Source organism: Myotis myotis, unplaced genomic scaffold (assembly GCF_014108235.1).
Source record: "Myotis myotis isolate mMyoMyo1 unplaced genomic scaffold, mMyoMyo1.p scaffold_m19_p_8, whole genome shotgun sequence".
Lineage (NCBI taxonomy): Eukaryota > Metazoa > Chordata > Mammalia > Chiroptera > Vespertilionidae > Myotis > Myotis myotis.
The window spans coordinates 56,343,445-56,361,152 of NW_023416390.1; the positions used below are offsets into that span (position 1 = coordinate 56,343,445).

Sequence of the window (17,708 nt, forward strand, 5' to 3'; positions counted from 1 at the left end):
AATGGGTCCTCTGACCTCTGTACGGAAAATCTGGGAACTCTGTTTTTGTAATGTTTCACGGGCGCTGCAACCTGATTCAATTCCTGGAGATTTACGGGTTCCGGAGGCAGGGGAAGGGAGACTGGTGGTCAGTGCAATCGCATTCGAGGCAGGACGCCCATGCAGAGCCCCTGGCAGGGGGCAGCAGCTCCGGCCCCTCATTGCTATTCAGCGGACATATCTCCTCTCAGAAGTGGCAGGCTGCCATGCCCCAGGATAGGGAGTGTTCTCTGGTAGATGAACCATTTGGTTTCATCTCATTTTGTCTCTGCCTCATCTCCTATAAATCTTTTCCTCACCCCGCTGACCCTCCAAAATCTCAAGTGCTTAAAAAAAAAGCACAGGAAAGCATATACCAAAGCAGCCACATGAGAAAAATGGGGCTATAAAGATAAAAGGAGCATCATTACTGAGGAATTCTCTCAGCCACTTCAATTCATTTAGCCACTCTTCTCCAGGTGGTGACTGTGGAAGGTTAATGTGGACATTTTCTTAAGTTCTGCACCCTCCTGCATCTCCCCACTTCCCCCTCTCCCGCCCGCCCCTTGCAAAAATCCACAAGGAGTTGCAATACATTTCAATACAAAACAGCCCAAACTCATTTGACTAAACAATGACTTCCCCACTCCAGGTGGGAGAAGATGGCTGTCCCTTCATTCATCCTCTGGGCAGGTATGGGGTGCAGTGGCCTCCTCGGGCATTACCATGGTTTCATTTTTTTCTTCAATGGTTATGTGTGTGGCACTTGGGATCCCTTCTCCCAGTAAAAATCCCAGCCTTGTCAACAGTTCTTGAGCTGCCGGCGAACAGCTCGGTTCATTATCGGCCTTTGCTTCTGGAACAAAGAAAGAAAACAATGAAGATGCCCCCTGGAGAGCTTCAGTATCACATCTGGGGAGTTGGCACCACAGCTCCTGTCTGGTGCTCTTGTGTATTTTTATAAAATGCACTAAGTTTGACACTGCTGCCTGTCCTCTGGCAATACATGCTCATTAAGAGGCTGTGACACGTCAGGAAAAGAGGAAAAGAGAAACTCCAAGGGCAAAGGGTGAAGTACTTGACCTGAATCAGAAGAACCCAGTGTTATTATCTGAAAGCTATTCTTAGTTCCATGTCATGTGAAAAACGGGTACGTCAGACACCAAAAGCAGAAAAAGGCCTTCATCTTCCTCTTTAAGAGCAGTGTGGCCAATGCCCACAGAAGACTGAAATAAAGCAACACGCAACAGAGGCATGCTGGCAAGGTGGGGGCAGGACCACTTTGGTGGAAACTTGCTCTGCAGAACCCTAACCCTAACCCTGCAGCAGTGACAGACATCCAGGATTCCAACTCAAGGGCTAATCACCAAAAGTCCAAGTTGAAACAAAGATTTTTAAATCCCAGTGAAATGTGTCCCAAGAGACAGGATCCAATAATACACCTCACTGTCCATCCAAATGTAGAAAAATCAGGCTGTGTTCTCAACATACTCCACAGTACAGTTAGAAGCACCTTTTACCTGAACGCCGCAGGGTATGCTCGGAACACTTCCTTTCTTATCTGACCTCTCTCAGGCTGGTCGTCTTGTTTTTTGCACTTAAGAAATTTTTAGATTTGATGTAAATGCTGAGCTGTAGGTTAAGCTTGTGTGCAAAAGCCTAAGGGTACGTACTTAATTCTGGTTGACAACATGATGGTCACATTATTCTCACACCTCTCTCGCATTTTAAAATCAGCACCCATCAGGGAATGAAATAATGTAGAAAGCAAACTGCTTACTGAAGTTAGAACTTAAGAACAATATGCAACTTGTGACAGTCTCTCATCCTCATGTTTTGTTCATTCTGTTAAATTGTCTAGAGCTGTACATTCATGAACCAATTTTCCCTAGATGTGGAAATCTCCAGATAAGAGATAATAGGTCTTAGAAAAATACAATAAAGGAGGAACAAAATAGCAACATTACCTTTGAGTTGTAATATTGGCACCAAAGTTCAGTGCCTTTTTAGGAATCTTGAAAATCATAATAAGCAGAGCTGAGAGGACCATCTGTATTATCCTCACTCGCATGAAGGACAAGCACCCCACCCTCTGCTTACTCTCAAAGGCTTCCAATGCTAGGGGTGGGAAGAAGAGCCCTTCACCAACGTGGATGGTTTTTACTAGTAGTTGCACTAGAAAACTAGGGGCAAAATAACCCAGGCTTCATTGCCTGGGCTAAGAGAGCCCCGGATCATTTGAGTCAAACTCGTATCACGAAGGGGCAGTGGGCCTAAGCCAACAGAGTTAAGAGAGCCACCCCAGGGGCAGTCAGCCACACCCTCAGCCACTCTAGAGAGGCCCTTTCCCATCAGACATCTCAACCACATTTTGATTCTCAAGGTACACAGGCATCTGGGTGAGGAAGGCAGGAACCAAACCAAATCCGCACAACCCAGGCACACCCAAGGGCTGAACCACTTCAGAACAGATCAGTCCCACCCTCGTTGCCCAAGGCTCTGGCAGGGCGGCTGCTTTATCTTAGGTGGCAGCTGGACCAGAGGAAAAAAACAGGATGCCTATGAAAAGAAGAAGAAGTGGGTCAAGGGGCAGAACTCGGCAGTTTCTCTGCTCCACGCCCCCCCTTTCCTTTCGAAACAATCTCTATGTTGCTACCCAGTTGTGACTGTGCCCCAGAACGGTCTAGCTTCCAGTTCAACCTGGAACACTCTGGGGAAGGAGCCAGAAACTACTCCCAGTTGGCAGCTGCTGTGGAGACAGGGAGAGCAGCTGCACAGGCTTGGCCGCCACAAAATTCACCCTGAAGACAAAGAGCCTATGGCTCACGTGGGGCTCGCTCCAAGACCCTGCACCCTGTGTCGGTCCTGCAGGGAACGGGGGTGCCCCTGGCCCAGTCACTGCTGCCTCCACACTGCATCTGCAGACACACAGCCCAGACTATCAAAGACAAGTAGTCACCTCCCTCTTACAAGCTGGGGAGCAGTGGCAATTCCAGGTTTACTGTCTGAATTGACAAGACACTCAAATGCACGATTAACTTGTTCTCAAAACTGTTCAACCTGGACTTTGCTTCTACCTAATTTCCAAAACCTACTGAGGATTATCTCAGTTTTTGCATTCATTAGGAAACTGTGATTATTTTTCTTCTGAAAGCTTCCCAACTATCCCTTCAAATCACTCTCTCTTCTGCAATGTCATCCCAGTGACCTCCCCCCACCTCAGACGTCCCCTTCAGTCTGAATTCCTTAATCCACATCAAGCCATCTTGCCTTCTCTCACTGAAGTTTTCATTCTGAAAGAAGGACACCCGGGTAAAATGTGACAATGACATTTTGGAAGAGATGAGTTGCTTGGGAACTCGCTCGGATCCACTTGACTATGAAATGGAAAAGCATTTCTACCTCCATAGTTGATCACCAAATCCTGAGATCTGAACAGCCAGAGAGGATTTTCTTTAAGCGAATTCTTACTTCAAAATGACCCTCCAAACCAAAATCCACTGGGATACTCTAAAGTTTTTTTTCATCTGTGCAGTTAATATTAAATCACTGATCAATAATGGCTGTAATGGACCCAATACCAGTGGGATTAAGGGATGAGAGGAAGACCTCATCTCTTAGCAGTGCTTTACATCTCACAGATTTAAATATCCAAAAAATTTACAATGGCTGTATTTGGAGTTGAGAGAATAATTTGCTTTACTCCTTAGGAATCCATTAGGCAAGTGGAGAGTGATATTACTCCCAATGCTTTCAAAGAATCCTCAAATATCATACCATTGTGGAATATCATGTGGAGAAGGGCAAAGGGAATTTCCTGTATCACTTCCTGTCTGCCAGTTTTTAGCTAGTCACACCTGTTGGACCGTGTCCGGGGCAGGGACATTCAGGTCTGTAGTCCATGAACTGACTGGCTCCCCAGTTACTGCCACTATAACTCCAAACCTATTAGCCATTCCTTCACCCGCCCCCACAGTCTCAGAGAAAAGGTCTTTTCCACGCTAAAGCTATTCTGGACCCTTTACAGTGTTAACCTCTCGAATTTCCTCACCAGGGAAGTAGCCAAACCTACTTCTTATAGGCTGGTAAGGCTCAAAAAAATAAAAAAAAAAATGTGAGCAACACCTTATAAACCAAACATCTTTGAGATAAGCTGCTATATCGAAGTTGGTCATTTGTCTTACCAATTTTAACACCAAGAACCCCCTTTTTTTACTAACATATAATTTTCAGGTTCCATGGACTCATATCTATATTTAATGTGCCTACATTTCTCTTACCTAAAAAACAATTCTGTTTATATTTTTTTCTGTCTTAAATAACTATTTCTGAACTCACTATTCCCTCAGAAGAATAAATTCCCTCCTTTTGTCTGATTATCAAACTGTTCCAACTTGGCCCACACTTAGTGCACTCATTTCCCATCTTCTTAAAGTCAGACTGTTAGAACCGTGAAGATCCCTGGAGATTACCAAAGATCATCCCATCAAGAGAAGCCTCCTCTCCACTCCCATCCTACTAAAATTCTACCGAACTCTGGGCATTACAGACAATGTCCAGCCACTCACTAGCTGCAGGACCTTTAATATCAGCTTCCAAGACAGTATTTCTGAATCAAGTCTGATAAATGGAAATATGGTCTTGATTGATGTTAAATCCCTTCCTCTGCTTCTACCTATCCATGACCTGCTCCTTGCCCAACATCTGGTCTTCCTTGCCCTTTACTTACCAGCATTTGCCTGTTCTTTCTAGCTGTTCCTTCTCCTAAGCCATCAACCACCCCCCCCCCCCCCGCCTCCTTGGGTCTCCCAAAACAGTATTTATAGAGGAGTATCCACCCATGAACCTGCACTGGTTTTGTTGGTTTCTAGACTGTAATTAAAAAAACATAGTTAACATACAAGTTACTATTAAGCTTTTTATCTCATCCACCCCCTATTGAATTATCACCAAATCTTAACATTGTTCATTCAAAATGTGTCCTGAATTAGACTTTTTCTCTTCATTCACCCTGCCTCTTATTTCTAAAGTCCTCAACTCAACTCCTCAAGTCTAGATAACCAAACATTTTGTTGTCAGTGCTCATCCTTAAAAATTGAGGACTCCAAAGAGTTTTGGCTTATGTGGATTATATATATATATATTGATGTTTCACACATTAAAAATAAAAAATAATAATAATTTAAGCCCGGCCAGCATGGCTCAGTGGTTGAGTGTCAACCTGTGAACCAGGAGGTCAAGGTTCTATTCTTGGTCAGGGCACATGCCTGGGTTTTGGGCTTGATCCACAGTGGGGGGCGTGCAGGAAACAACCTATCAATGATTCCCTCTCATCACTGATGTTTCTATCTCTCTGCCTCTCTGAAATCAATAAAAATATATTTAAAGAATGATAATAATAATTTTAAAATGCATGCTAATGCATTTTAAGTTACTAAACACTACTAAAACTTAAAAAATAACTATTTTCCATTTTAAAAGTTAATTAATAAGGGTATTATTTTACATTTGTGCAAATCTTTTTAATGTCTCATTTAATAGAAGACAGCTGGATTTTAATGTCTGCTTCTACATTCAATCTACTATGATATATTCTTTTAGTTGAAATATGTGAATAATTGTGGCCTCAGACAGATATGTAGTTGGGAAAGGGAGAAAGCTTTTTAGTTAATTATACATATTCTTTGATATCTCATCAAAACTTGACAAGTAGCTATTTCTTAAAGGTTAGTTCCAATGTTGATTCGGAATCCATATCAATGAACTTTTTGTATTCTGTTACAGTAAAATCCAACAGTCTGTTTTATGCTTCAAATGAATTTTTACCCATGCAAAATTTAGTAACATCATGCTTTGGGTCATTTCAAAAATACTGGTTTTGTAGATCTGGTTTTACAAATGTTGATGCATTTTATTACACAATACCAAAAATATTACATTCATTAATATCATCACAGACCTCAATTAAAAAGTCACAATAAACAAATTGAGAGACAAAAATCACATAATCATATCAATCAATGCCAAAAAGCATTTGACAAAATCCAACACCCTTTCTTGATAAAAACTCTCAGCAAAGTGAGAACAGAGGGATCATACGTCAACATAATAAAAGCCTTATATGACAAACCTACAGCCAACATCGTACTCAATGGGCAAAAAATAAATTCATTTCCTCTAAGAACAGGAAACAAGACAGGGATGCCCACTTTCACCACTCCTATTCTATATAATACTGGAAGTGCTAGCCATAGCAATCAGACAAGAAGAAGAAATAAAAGGCATCCAAATTGGAAAAGAAGTGAAACTGTCATTATTTGCAGATGACATGATACTGTACATAGAAAACCCCACAGACTCCATCAAAACAACTGATAGACTTAATAAATGAATTGGGCAATGTAGCAGGATACAAAAATTAACATCCAGAAATCCATGGCTTTTTTAATATACCAATAATGAACTAACAGAAAGAGAAACTAAAAAACAAAAAAAACCACAACAAAAAACAATCCTGTTTACCATTACACCAAAAAAATTAAGATACCTAGGAATAAACTTAACTAAGGAGGTAAAAGACCTGTACTCTGAAAACTACAGGACATTGAAAAAAGAGATGGAGGAAGACATAAACAAATGGAAGAACATACCGCGTTCATGGATTGGTACAATCAACATCATTAAAATGTCCATACTACCCAAAGCAATTTATAGATTCATTGCAATCCCCATTAAAATACCAATGGCATATTTCACAGACCTAGAACAAACTCTCCAAAAATTCATCTGGAATAAAAAAAAGACCCCAAATAGCCACAGCAATCTGAGAAAGAAGACCAAAGTTGGAGGGATCACAATACCAGATATCAAGCTATATTACAAAGCCACGGTTCTCAAAACTGCCTGGTACTGGCACAAGAACAGATATATAGACCAATGGAACTGAACAGAGAACCCAGAAATTGACCCAAGCCATTATGCTCAATAAATATTTGACAAAGGAGTCAAGAGCATAAATAGAGTCAAGACAATCTCTTCAATAAATGGTGCTGGGAAAATTGGTCAGATACATGCAAAGAAATGAAACTAGATCACCAGCTTACACCATACACAAAAATAAACTTAAAATGGTTAAAGGACTTAAATGTGAGACTGGAAACCATAAAAATATTAGAAGACTCCATAGGCAGCAAAATATCAGACATGTTGTAGCAATATCTTCACCAACACAGCTCCTAGGGCAATGGAAACTAAGGAGAAAATAAACAAATGGGACTACATCAAAATAAAAAGCTTCTGCACAGCAAGAGAAACCATCAACAAAACAACAAGAAAGCCCACTGCATGGGAGAACATATTTGCCAATGCTATTTCAGATAAGGGTTTAATCTCCAAAATTTACAGAGAACTCATACAACTTAACAAAAGGAAGGTAAACAATCCAATCAAAAAATGGGCAAAGGACCTAAATAGACATTTGTTGAAAGAGGACATACAGAAGGCCGAGAGACATATGAAAACATGCTCAAAGGCACTAATCATCTGAGAGATGCAAATCAAAACAACAATGAGGTACCACCTCACATCTGTCAGAACGGCTAGCATCAACAAATCAATAAACGACAAGTGCTGGAGAGGATGTGGAGAAAAAGGAACCCTTCTGCACTGCTGATGGAAATGCAGACTGATGCAGCCATTGTGGAGAACAGCATGGAGTTTCCTCAAAATATTAAAAATGGAACTCCCATTTGACCCAGTGATCCCACTTCTAGGAATATATCCCAAGAAATCAGAAACACCAATCAGAAAGGATATATGCACCCCTATGTTCATAGCAGCACAATCCACCTTAGCTAAGACTTGGAAACAGCCTAAGTGCCATCAGCAGATGAGTGGATTAAAAAACTGTCGTACATCTACACAATGGAATACTATGCTGTGGTTAAAAAAAGAGTAAACTTTTACCATTTGCAACGGCATGGATGGAAGAAGAGAGCATTATGCTAAGTGAAATAAGCCAGTCAGAGAAAGATAAATATCACATGATCTCACTCATATGTGGGATATAATGATCAACATAAACTGATGAACAAAAATAGATCCAGAGACAAGGGGCAGGGAAGGGGGTGGGGGTCAGAGATCAACCAAAGGACTTGTATGCATGCATATAAGCATAACCAATGGACACAGACACTGGGGCAGTGGGGGCTTGCCCTTTGGGGTGGGAGTGGTTGGTGGTCAATGGGGGGGTGGCGGGGGAAGGAGACAGATGTAATATTTTAAACAATAAAAAAAGGAAGAAAACAATGTAACTAGCTGTCTAAGGATGGATGACTAAATAAATTGTGGCACATATACAGGGTAGGCAAAAGTAGGTTTACAATTGTGAGTATGCAAAACAGTTTATTTTTGTATTATTGAACTTTTGTATTGTTTATTTGTACTTTTGTCTTATTATTATTATTTTCATTATCGCACACTCTTATGATTTATCCTTTAGGTAATGACGGGTGGTAATTTAACCTAATTTTGCCCACCCCTGTATATAATGTAATAGTATATGGCCATAAAAAAGAAGGAAGGCCTGCCACCTGTGACAACATGAATGGAACTAGAGGGGATTCTGCTAAGTGAAATAAGTCAGATACATAAAGATAAAACTGCATGATCTCTTATGTGGAATCTGAAAAACGTCAAACACATAGAAGCAGAGCAGTGATTACTAGGGGCAGGGAAGAGAAATCAGGTGAGAGATGTTAGTTAAAGTCTAAAAATTTATGCAGGATGAGTAAGTCTAGAGATCTAATGTATGGCATGGTGACTACAGTTAATAATAATGTATTGAATCATGAAAATTTGTTAATGGAGTAGATTTTAGCTGCTCTCCACATAATAAAAAATGGTAACTGTGTCAGAATATATGATAATTTGACTACAGTAATCATTTCACTATGTGTGTGTGTGTGTATATATATATATATATATATATATATATATATACACTAACCATGCTGTAGACCTTAAATACATACGATTTTTATTAAAAATAAACTTTAAAAAAAGTCTTAGAAAGCCGTCAATCTCAATGTGACAGATGTAAATGCCCCAAAATATAATTTTCACGTGAAAGGTCAAATTTTACCATTGGCAACTAATCCTGTCATGTTTTTTTTTTTTTTTTAATTGAAGCAACATATTCATTTTGTGCCTTTTAGAGAAAATGTGTGTCAAATACCAAATTCTGAATAAGCATGGTTTGTTGGTCATTCTTTCAAGTAAAACTGATGGATGGATGGATGGATGGATGGATGGATGGATGGATGGAAGGAAGGAAGGAAGGAAGGAAGGAAGGAAGGAAGGAAGGAAGGAAGGAAGGAAGGAAGGAAGGAGGGAAGGCAGGCAGGCTGTTCAGCTTGCAATGCAAACAGTCACACCAGTACTTTTCCTGGGGACAACCAGCCTCTTCTAGCAGGCAAACCTCATTTCATCCGCACAGAATATTAAACTGATGAGTACTCAAGGGTCAAGATTTAATAACATTCGTTATTTTTAGTCTTTCACCAAGACATTCTTCGGTGAATTATTTTTGATCCAAGTGAGTGGTGGTGGAAAAGATCCTGTGTGGCCCTAAAATAGCAGGTGTCCCTACCTTGGCATGAACTAAGGCATCAGGAGTTTTACCAATGATTCTTTACACCAGCACTGCAAATCTCCTCACAAAAGAAATCTCCTCCTCCTTAGTGTTATTATGAAATGAGTTTTGACCTTATGGATCCCTACAAGGAACACCTAGAAGTCCGCAGCCTACACACACTTTGAGAACCTCTGACTTAAGTGTCCAACTGTATTAAATTCTCTCTTTTCTTAAAAATAAATGAATAAGCTGTCCCAGCCGATGTGGGTCAACCTATGAATCAGGAGGTCACAGTTCTATTCCCCCTCGGGGCATATACCCAGATTTCAGGCTCGATCCCCAGTGTGGGGGGCATGCTGGAGGCAGTCAGTCAATGATTCTCTCTCATCATTGATGTTTCTCTCTCCCTCTCCCTCTCCTTTCCTCTCTAAAATCAATAAAAATATATTAAAAAATGAATAAGCCATAGTCTCACACACTCCTCACCCTAATCACTGATCTCTCATCTTCCCTTACCTTCTCAACTCCTTGGGATAGAAACAGGGGTCGTGCCCCACCAATTCCACTTCCTTATCACCTACCTACAACTCAAACTCATTCACTTTCACAACTCTCCTCAAACATCCCTGTTAAGCACAGTAATAGGTTTTTAGAACAGTCCACCTCCTCTTTTGTTATTCCTGTATATTTTGACCTTACAAATACTGTCCTGCAAGGGGCAAGCAGCGGCCACCACGAAAGACACACAGAGGGAAAATCCATGGTTCCAGGATATGTGTGGTTTCACGGGTTCTCCTCCTGCCCCTTCGCTGGTGCTCCTCAGTCCTCTTCTCTCAATGACCTTGTCCTTAGTCTAACATATCTGATCTCCTCTAAACAATGGCTGCCCAGTTGACATCCTGAGCTCTTTCTTGAGCACCAGTTTGGTTTTCCAACTGTTCATTGGACACTTTTACCTAAATGCTCCACCAGCACCTCCAACTGAACATGCCTGGAACTGAACTCAAACTGAAATGGATCGTTTCCTCTCCTCCACTGCTCTAAACGTACTCTCAAAGCCTGCAAGTGGGCAGGGGTGAGCGAGAAGAGGTCAATGGGAGGACAAGGGGGGGGGGCATATGTAATACTTTCAACAATAAAGATTTAAAATAAGTAAATAAAAAGCCTGGAAGTCATCATCTTTGCCTCTAAGAGCTCCTGGCCCTTGCAATTTCTCATGAATCTTCCTATTCATCACCTCTTCTTCCCTGATCCTGTTCCAATTTGAGATCTTATTTTCTCACTTTACAGCCTTTCTCTGATCCTAGTCTGCTTCCTGCCTCATTCTATCCGATGCCAGGTAAATCTTAAGGCATAGGTCCAACCAATTAAGTGTTTCCTGGTGCCTTCATGTGCATCCGATTCATCACACAGCTGGAATCAGTCAACACTACTTCCCCCCTCGCATGATAATCACTCTGAACACAGGGCCTTTAATCCGCAATCAGACTCTAAGCCTCTGTGAAGAAAAGACCTATGCTTGATAACCCGTCTCAAATAGCATCCAACATAGAGCTTTTCACAGCATAGGAATGTAATTAATATTTATTTAAGGAAGTAGAGAATGAATGGATATTCTACCTCTAGTCTCTCTTCACCACACACATACCAGGTGTGTCCCCTCTCTGTACTTTAGTTTAATAAAACTTTACTTGATTATTCATCAAATAGTCCATTACCATTCTAAGAAGAAGCTGAAAATCAATAGCAGGAGCTAGGTTATCGCTTGGGAAAGGAAGAATAAGATCTGGAGAAAACAGTTATGTTTTATTTGTTTACCTGAGGAGTGGGTAGACAAATGCCATTAGTTTTTACACCCTTTTCATTCTCTACATCTTTTTAAATGCCTGAAAAAAATAACCAAAAACATAAGGCATCGATATTAACTTAAACATAGATCTAAAAAAGACCCACACCTCCCAATAAGAGAGTTTGGCATTTAATGATTCTGCTGTTTTGTATGTGTCAGTTTTACTTGCTAACCAGAATGCCAGAAAAAAATGTTTAATCATATTTTGAGATTGATCTTCACCGAGCAATGACTCATAAGACTAAAACTTTCTCACCCCTCCCCATCAAAGCTTGCTCAAGTAGCTAATGACAGATTGAAGCCGACCTAAATGGATTATGGTTGCCCTTAATTTAAAGAAACACAGCTGTGAATCCTATTGTAACTTAGTAATCCTCTCTAACTTATCTGGTTTTTTACTTGCCCTTAAGGCAATGGTATTATTTTGTGGGTAAATGACATTTTCCCCCTAAACAATATGTTGCTTTACGATAGAAGGCTTATTTGTGAAGAACTCATTCTGTGTGACAGAGCCATTTGATAGGAAAAGAGGGATTGTATTTTGTTTTAGGACCTCATTAACTCACTCTTTTTTGCCGAGTAGAAAATGCTGTTCTTCAAAAATATTTTAAAACATTGAATAAAGTAGAATGTCTTTCCCTAAAGATGTCTCCAGATGAATTCAAACTTTTAACAGGTTCTTTGCTTGCATTAAAAAAAATGTTCATCTGTCCATATAACCACTTCCCAGGTGGCTAAAATATGCAACTTATATGTAACTGTAATTACTTATAAATTAATAATTTCAAAGTACTCATTGATTTTATTTTACTTTGATTTAAATTTTACACAGAAAGCCAAGAATCAAGAATTTATGGAGCTACATGACCATAAAGCAAGGCAGCTAGCCTGGAGAGGGTATGGCAAACATTTAGGAAGCACATTTAGGAAGATATTTCATGAGTCTATGTGAAATTTTGAAAGCACTTTGCTAGGAGCTATTTTCATAGAGTTTGTTAGTCTGGTGAAGACTGAGATGCTATTATTGACAGCACCTGGAAAAATGTCTTAGAGATTTAAAAAAAAAAAAAAATGCCCCAAGGAAATATGGAAAGCATAAGCCCAAGATTTAAACGAAAACTTAAGTGATGAAATGAATCCCTAGAAGTGGATCTGTACATGCTTGGGTCAAACTCAAACTCAATTAGCTTTAATTCAGCCCAGCCTCTCCGGCAGGTTCAATGACCTGGACATAAAATGTACATGTTAATATGTCAAACTTAATCCCATTGAAATTTAAAGGATTCCATGGGAATTACAAAACACACCATCCTTGACTCTCTGTCAACTTGGATTCTGTTAGGCAACCACCTCCTCCTCACCTAACAGTTAACTCTGCTTGGTCTTCCACCAACACCATGACTAACCACAAAACGACCATGTGCCCACAAACACGAACAATACCCCTTTTCCAAACACCTAAAATAGAGAAAACGTATCCTTGTTTTTTAATTCTATGCAAAACTTCTGGAAACTTCTTATCCTTATTCACAGCCCAGGTATGTCATAATTTCAGATCCCCTGGAGAATGATGTCAAATCCAAGAGCTTAAGTCTTAGCAGTGAGTGCTCATGAAAACTACAGGCAACTCCAGCAATATCAATCACTACACTTGAATTCAGCTCAGCTGGCGCCAAGCATAAGAATGCCTCCTCACCCCCAGAAAGACAGCCAATTCTGCCTTGAGCAAGAGGAGGGAAGTTGACAATAGAAGCTATTTATAAACTCTTTTCTTTGCCCAATAAAAATCCTAAATTTCTCCCCCATTCTCACTCTAGCAGAAGTAATAAACCCTAGACAGGAACTCAACAATACTCTCCATCAGGGAGGAAGAGGTTATATAATGGAGGCTAGGCCAGCCAAAATGCAAGGGACATAACCACCCAGGATTACAAAGACTTTTGGGGTGGGAATGAGGGCAAAAGGTGGCAGGCTTATTCTGAAATGGGAAGATGACTGATACTTACTTTAAAGAAACAGTGTTTTATTTTTCCATTCAACACTCAGAACATAAATGAGATCAGATCAACACACGGACACGCTGAACATATGAATTCACAACGAAGAGGGTCCTCATGTATGTAGGATGGCCATCCTAACCAGATACCACCATGGACTCTCCTGTCTTCATCACCGCACTACCCTGCCTGTCCCTCAGCACAAATCCGAGTGTGAACCTCCTACCTACGCCTAATGACTAGGTGCCTGGCCAGAGGAAAAAGGGTGGAATTTCTCATGCCAAACCACACACTCTACCTCCTCTTCCCTGTCCCACGTGCCCAGCTCCTGGCCCCATCTCATCCACCATCCCAAACTCCTCTTCCCAATTTTCATTTTTTTGCCAATCCCTCCTCTCTCAATTCATTTTTAGCTTTATTTTCAGCACCACCACCCCACTCCATGTTCCCACCCACTACCCATCACACAAAATGCAGAAACAGAGAACACACACCTGGTGGTTAGAACATAAAGAGGCTGTATGCCCACACCCCACAACTTAGGAGAGCAGGGTGCCAGATATTTCTAAGTGCAAATATGGACGTGTTTTCCTGTCTCTTTCAGCATTACTACATGAGCTTGTGCTCACATTGAGGATAAAACAGGTTATCTACGTAGGCCAGGGTTCCTTAACATGTTTATTTAGGAAAATAGGATGTAAATTCAAAACACAAATTAAATACCAAAGAGCTGTCAGTTGGGCAACCCCCTACCCCAAGAAAGGAACAAAGGGGTAAATTCTTAAATTGATTTAAAAAAATAAAAAAATTATTAATACATGTATGAAGTGCTCTAAGTTTTTAATGCCTGTTACACATATTTCCAGATATGGGGGGGAAAGCAAAATATAAAATGTCTTCTTGAAAAGGTTTCAATTAGTTTGGGTTTTTTGGGTGTGTGGAGTTTTTTTGGCCCACTTCTATATTCCCCTAAAGAAAAACTTTAGATGTTAAGAAATAAGCTTTCAAAAGCTACCAAATGGTTTTAAGTAAGCTAATTATTAGAAGCTTCATGCAGCTAAAGTTTCAGCTGTCCAGTGAAAGCCTATTGTTGAATATTCTAAAACGATGGAGTACTAAAAAACAAAACAACGTCTTGGAAGCATTCTCATGGCTGCTTTTCCATATCCCCCCTTGCCGGGAGGTCAAACTTGAGAGGAAATAAGAGTGAACCCTTAAACACTGCATATGTACCCACTCAGCTATCCCTACACTATGCACACACTAGTAATTCCAAGAATGCACATTAGTGGAACAGACCTCTGTAACTAGCTGAGGGGGAAAAAAAACTCTCCTAAACACATTCAGTTTAGTAAAAGCATTCCTGCAAGAGGCACTCAAGTTTCACTCAGAAATGAAATGTCCTTACATACAATCTTTGGGGGGCTGGAGGGGGAGGGATCATTGAAAACAGATTCTTACCATTCTCATTAGGCTCTGTTGGCTGGGACACGTCTCTGAACGGGATTATAACTGCATCTCCAGGCACTCTGGGGCTTTCCACATACTTGGGCTTCCTGACGGGACCTGTAGTGGGAAAGATCTGAGTGTGGCTAATTTTTTCCAGATGCAAAGCTCAGCATGTGCAGTGTGTGTCCTCACCAGGACCCAAACATGCCTAAAGGAAGAGCCAGCCCTCTCCCCTCCCTTGAGCGCGCGCGCGCGCGCGCGCACACACACACACACACACACACACACACACACGCGCGCGCGCGCGCACACACACACACACACGCACACACAGTCATCTCAGTACAGACACGGGAATGTCCAGCCTGGGCTGCCAAAGAAGAAGTGGGTAAGGTCAGTTTTGAGAATGTAAACTTGGACAGAAACCAAGCTGCTCTTCTGCGGTGACGTCCCTACAGCTGTCCTCGGTGTGTGTCAAGCAAGTGATTTTGACATGTTCAAACCTGGACAGCTCGTGGCGAAGGGTTTTATCTTTGGAATTTTTCTCCAACTGGGACAAAGATGATTGGGTGGCTTGGTCGCTCCGAAGTCAGGAGGCAAGGATTGCAAAGCCAGCCTGTAATATCAACACACTCCGAGCAGCCTCAGAATGCAGGCATTTTATCAGGCTGTGACGCATGGCAACTGTGTGGGGCAGAGAAGACGACTGCTTTCTTGGCAGCTGACACGGCTGCCTGCACACAGGCGCAGCAGCCAGTCTGGTGTGTGAGTCAGAGATACAAGAGAGCTTCAGAGTCAAATCTCTCCCTTCTCCCGCAACCCCAACTTATCGGGAAATCTGGAATTCTTCTAAGACTAAATGGAACCCTCCCACGTTGCTAGGGCCATGCACAGCAGCCACTCTGGAAAATAGTTTGGGAGTTCCTCAAAAGGGTTAAACAAAGAGTTATCAATTGACCCAACAATTCCACTTCTATGTGCATGTACATTCCCACAAAAATTTGTGCGTGAATGTTCCTAGTTGCATTATTCATAACAGCCAAATGTCCATCAACTGATGACAAGATGTTATATATCCACACACTGGAATATTATTGGGCAATAAAAAGGAATGGAGTTCTGATTCAGGCATGCCATAACATGGGTGAAACCTGAAAACATTATGCTAACTGAAAAAAGCCAGTCGCCAAAGACCACATACTATATGATTACATTCATATGAATGTCTGGAAGAGACAAATTAATAAGAGACAAAATATGAATGGTTGCCAGAGGCTGGGAGATATGCAGACTTATGGAGTGTTGGCTTACGGGTATGGGACTTCTTTCTAGGGTGATAAAAATGTTCTAAAATTAGGGTGTGCTGATGGTTGCACAACCTGTGACTATGCTAGAAATTGCTGTAGTATACACTTTAATGAGTGAATTGTATGCTATGAGAATTGTATCTAAATAAATCTGCTTACCCCCCAAAAAGATTACCTATTTTGTCTGCTGCTTTGAAACATCATATTACATTTTGGTCCCAAATCTCACTGGACTCTCATTTTCCTTGATTGTCTGATGCTGAACATGGGCTTTTAACAAGGCCACAGAGCCAGGAAACATTTCACACAGGTCAAGAGGAAGGGTGGTGGGAAGAGGGCCAGACAGGGGTCCACAGCTCTCCCAGCGGCTCAGCCCTGAGCCAAGGTCCTGACCCCCTGGGGGCCTCAGCTCCATCACCACACACTGAAGGGATGAGTCAGCCCAATTCTGAGCATCCTCCCGTGTCAAACATCTTACACATCTGAGAAATTCTGTTCCGAATGAGGTTTATGGTGAGATATGCTGCCATCTAAAGGTTTCCTGCAAAAGCATCTCTACCACCATAAAAATAATCCAATGCCCCGACAGCTATATAATGTACCACCTCTTAAAAAACAAAACAAACAAACAAAAAAACTACGTTATCAAAGAAATGCATGGTACTAGCAAATAGGGATATTATTTCCAACTTTGGACACCGTGGTTTCTGAAACCTTTTTCTCCTCCAGGATCCAATCTGAGATTCCACTGCATTCCGTGGTGCTTAGTCATCCTGTCTCCCTCCTTTCTCTTCCTGGCAATTCCTCAGTCTTTCCTTGTTTCTCATGACCTTGACTATTTTGAAGCCTACTGGTTGGTATTTTACACTATTTCCCTCAATTTGGATTTGTCTGATGTTTTCTTGTGCTTAGACTTGGGCGATAGGCTTTTGGAAGAACACCACAGGGGCGGCATGCCCCCCGCATCACATCTTATTGTGATACCTCATGATTTCAACATGACTTTTACTGGTGAAATAACCACGATCACTTAGGGAGGTCTATCAGGTCTCTCACTCTAAGGTTTTCAGTTGTCTTTTTCTTTCCTCTGCTCCTTCTAAGTGAGTCACTAAGTTCAGGCCACACTCAGAGGAGAGGAGAATTAAGGTCCACCTCCCAGAGGAAAGAATGTCAAGGAATTTTTGGATATTTGTTTTAAAAAAACCACAGTAATTAGTAAGTGTTTTGGGGGAGGTACTCTGAGCTAACTTCAGCACTCATTTGTGGTGCCGCCTGCAGCATTTATTCCTGAGGTGCTCCAATGGTGATTTTATCCTTTCTTCATTTCTTTACATGTATTACTTGGAATTCTTCTCTAAGGAATATCTGTCCATGTCAGAAAGGGATTGCTGAAAGGTTAAAATGGAATGGTTATGGGGGAAGAGGGAGAATATGCTCACAATATAGGTGGATGA

General features: G+C 41.1%; 1 protein-coding gene across 11 annotated transcripts in view; it reads right to left on the reverse strand.

Moving 5' to 3' along the window:
• TANC1 (tetratricopeptide repeat, ankyrin repeat and coiled-coil containing 1) overlaps positions 1 to 17,708 on the reverse strand; it is a 246,155-nt gene that overhangs the window by 76,150 nt on the left and 152,297 nt on the right. For 8 of the 11 annotated variants that reach the window (XM_036318717.1, XM_036318714.1, XM_036318716.1 and 5 more), the window contains 2 exons: positions 14,960 to 15,064; positions 744 to 874 (listed from right to left, as the gene is read on the reverse strand). In XM_036318717.1, the coding sequence (XP_036174610.1) occupies positions 744 to 874; positions 14,960 to 15,064 (236 nt within the window). The remainder of the gene's footprint in view (positions 1 to 743; positions 875 to 14,959; positions 15,065 to 17,708) is intronic. The other 3 variants (XM_036318720.1, XM_036318718.1, XM_036318724.1) reach the window with 2 other exon arrangements.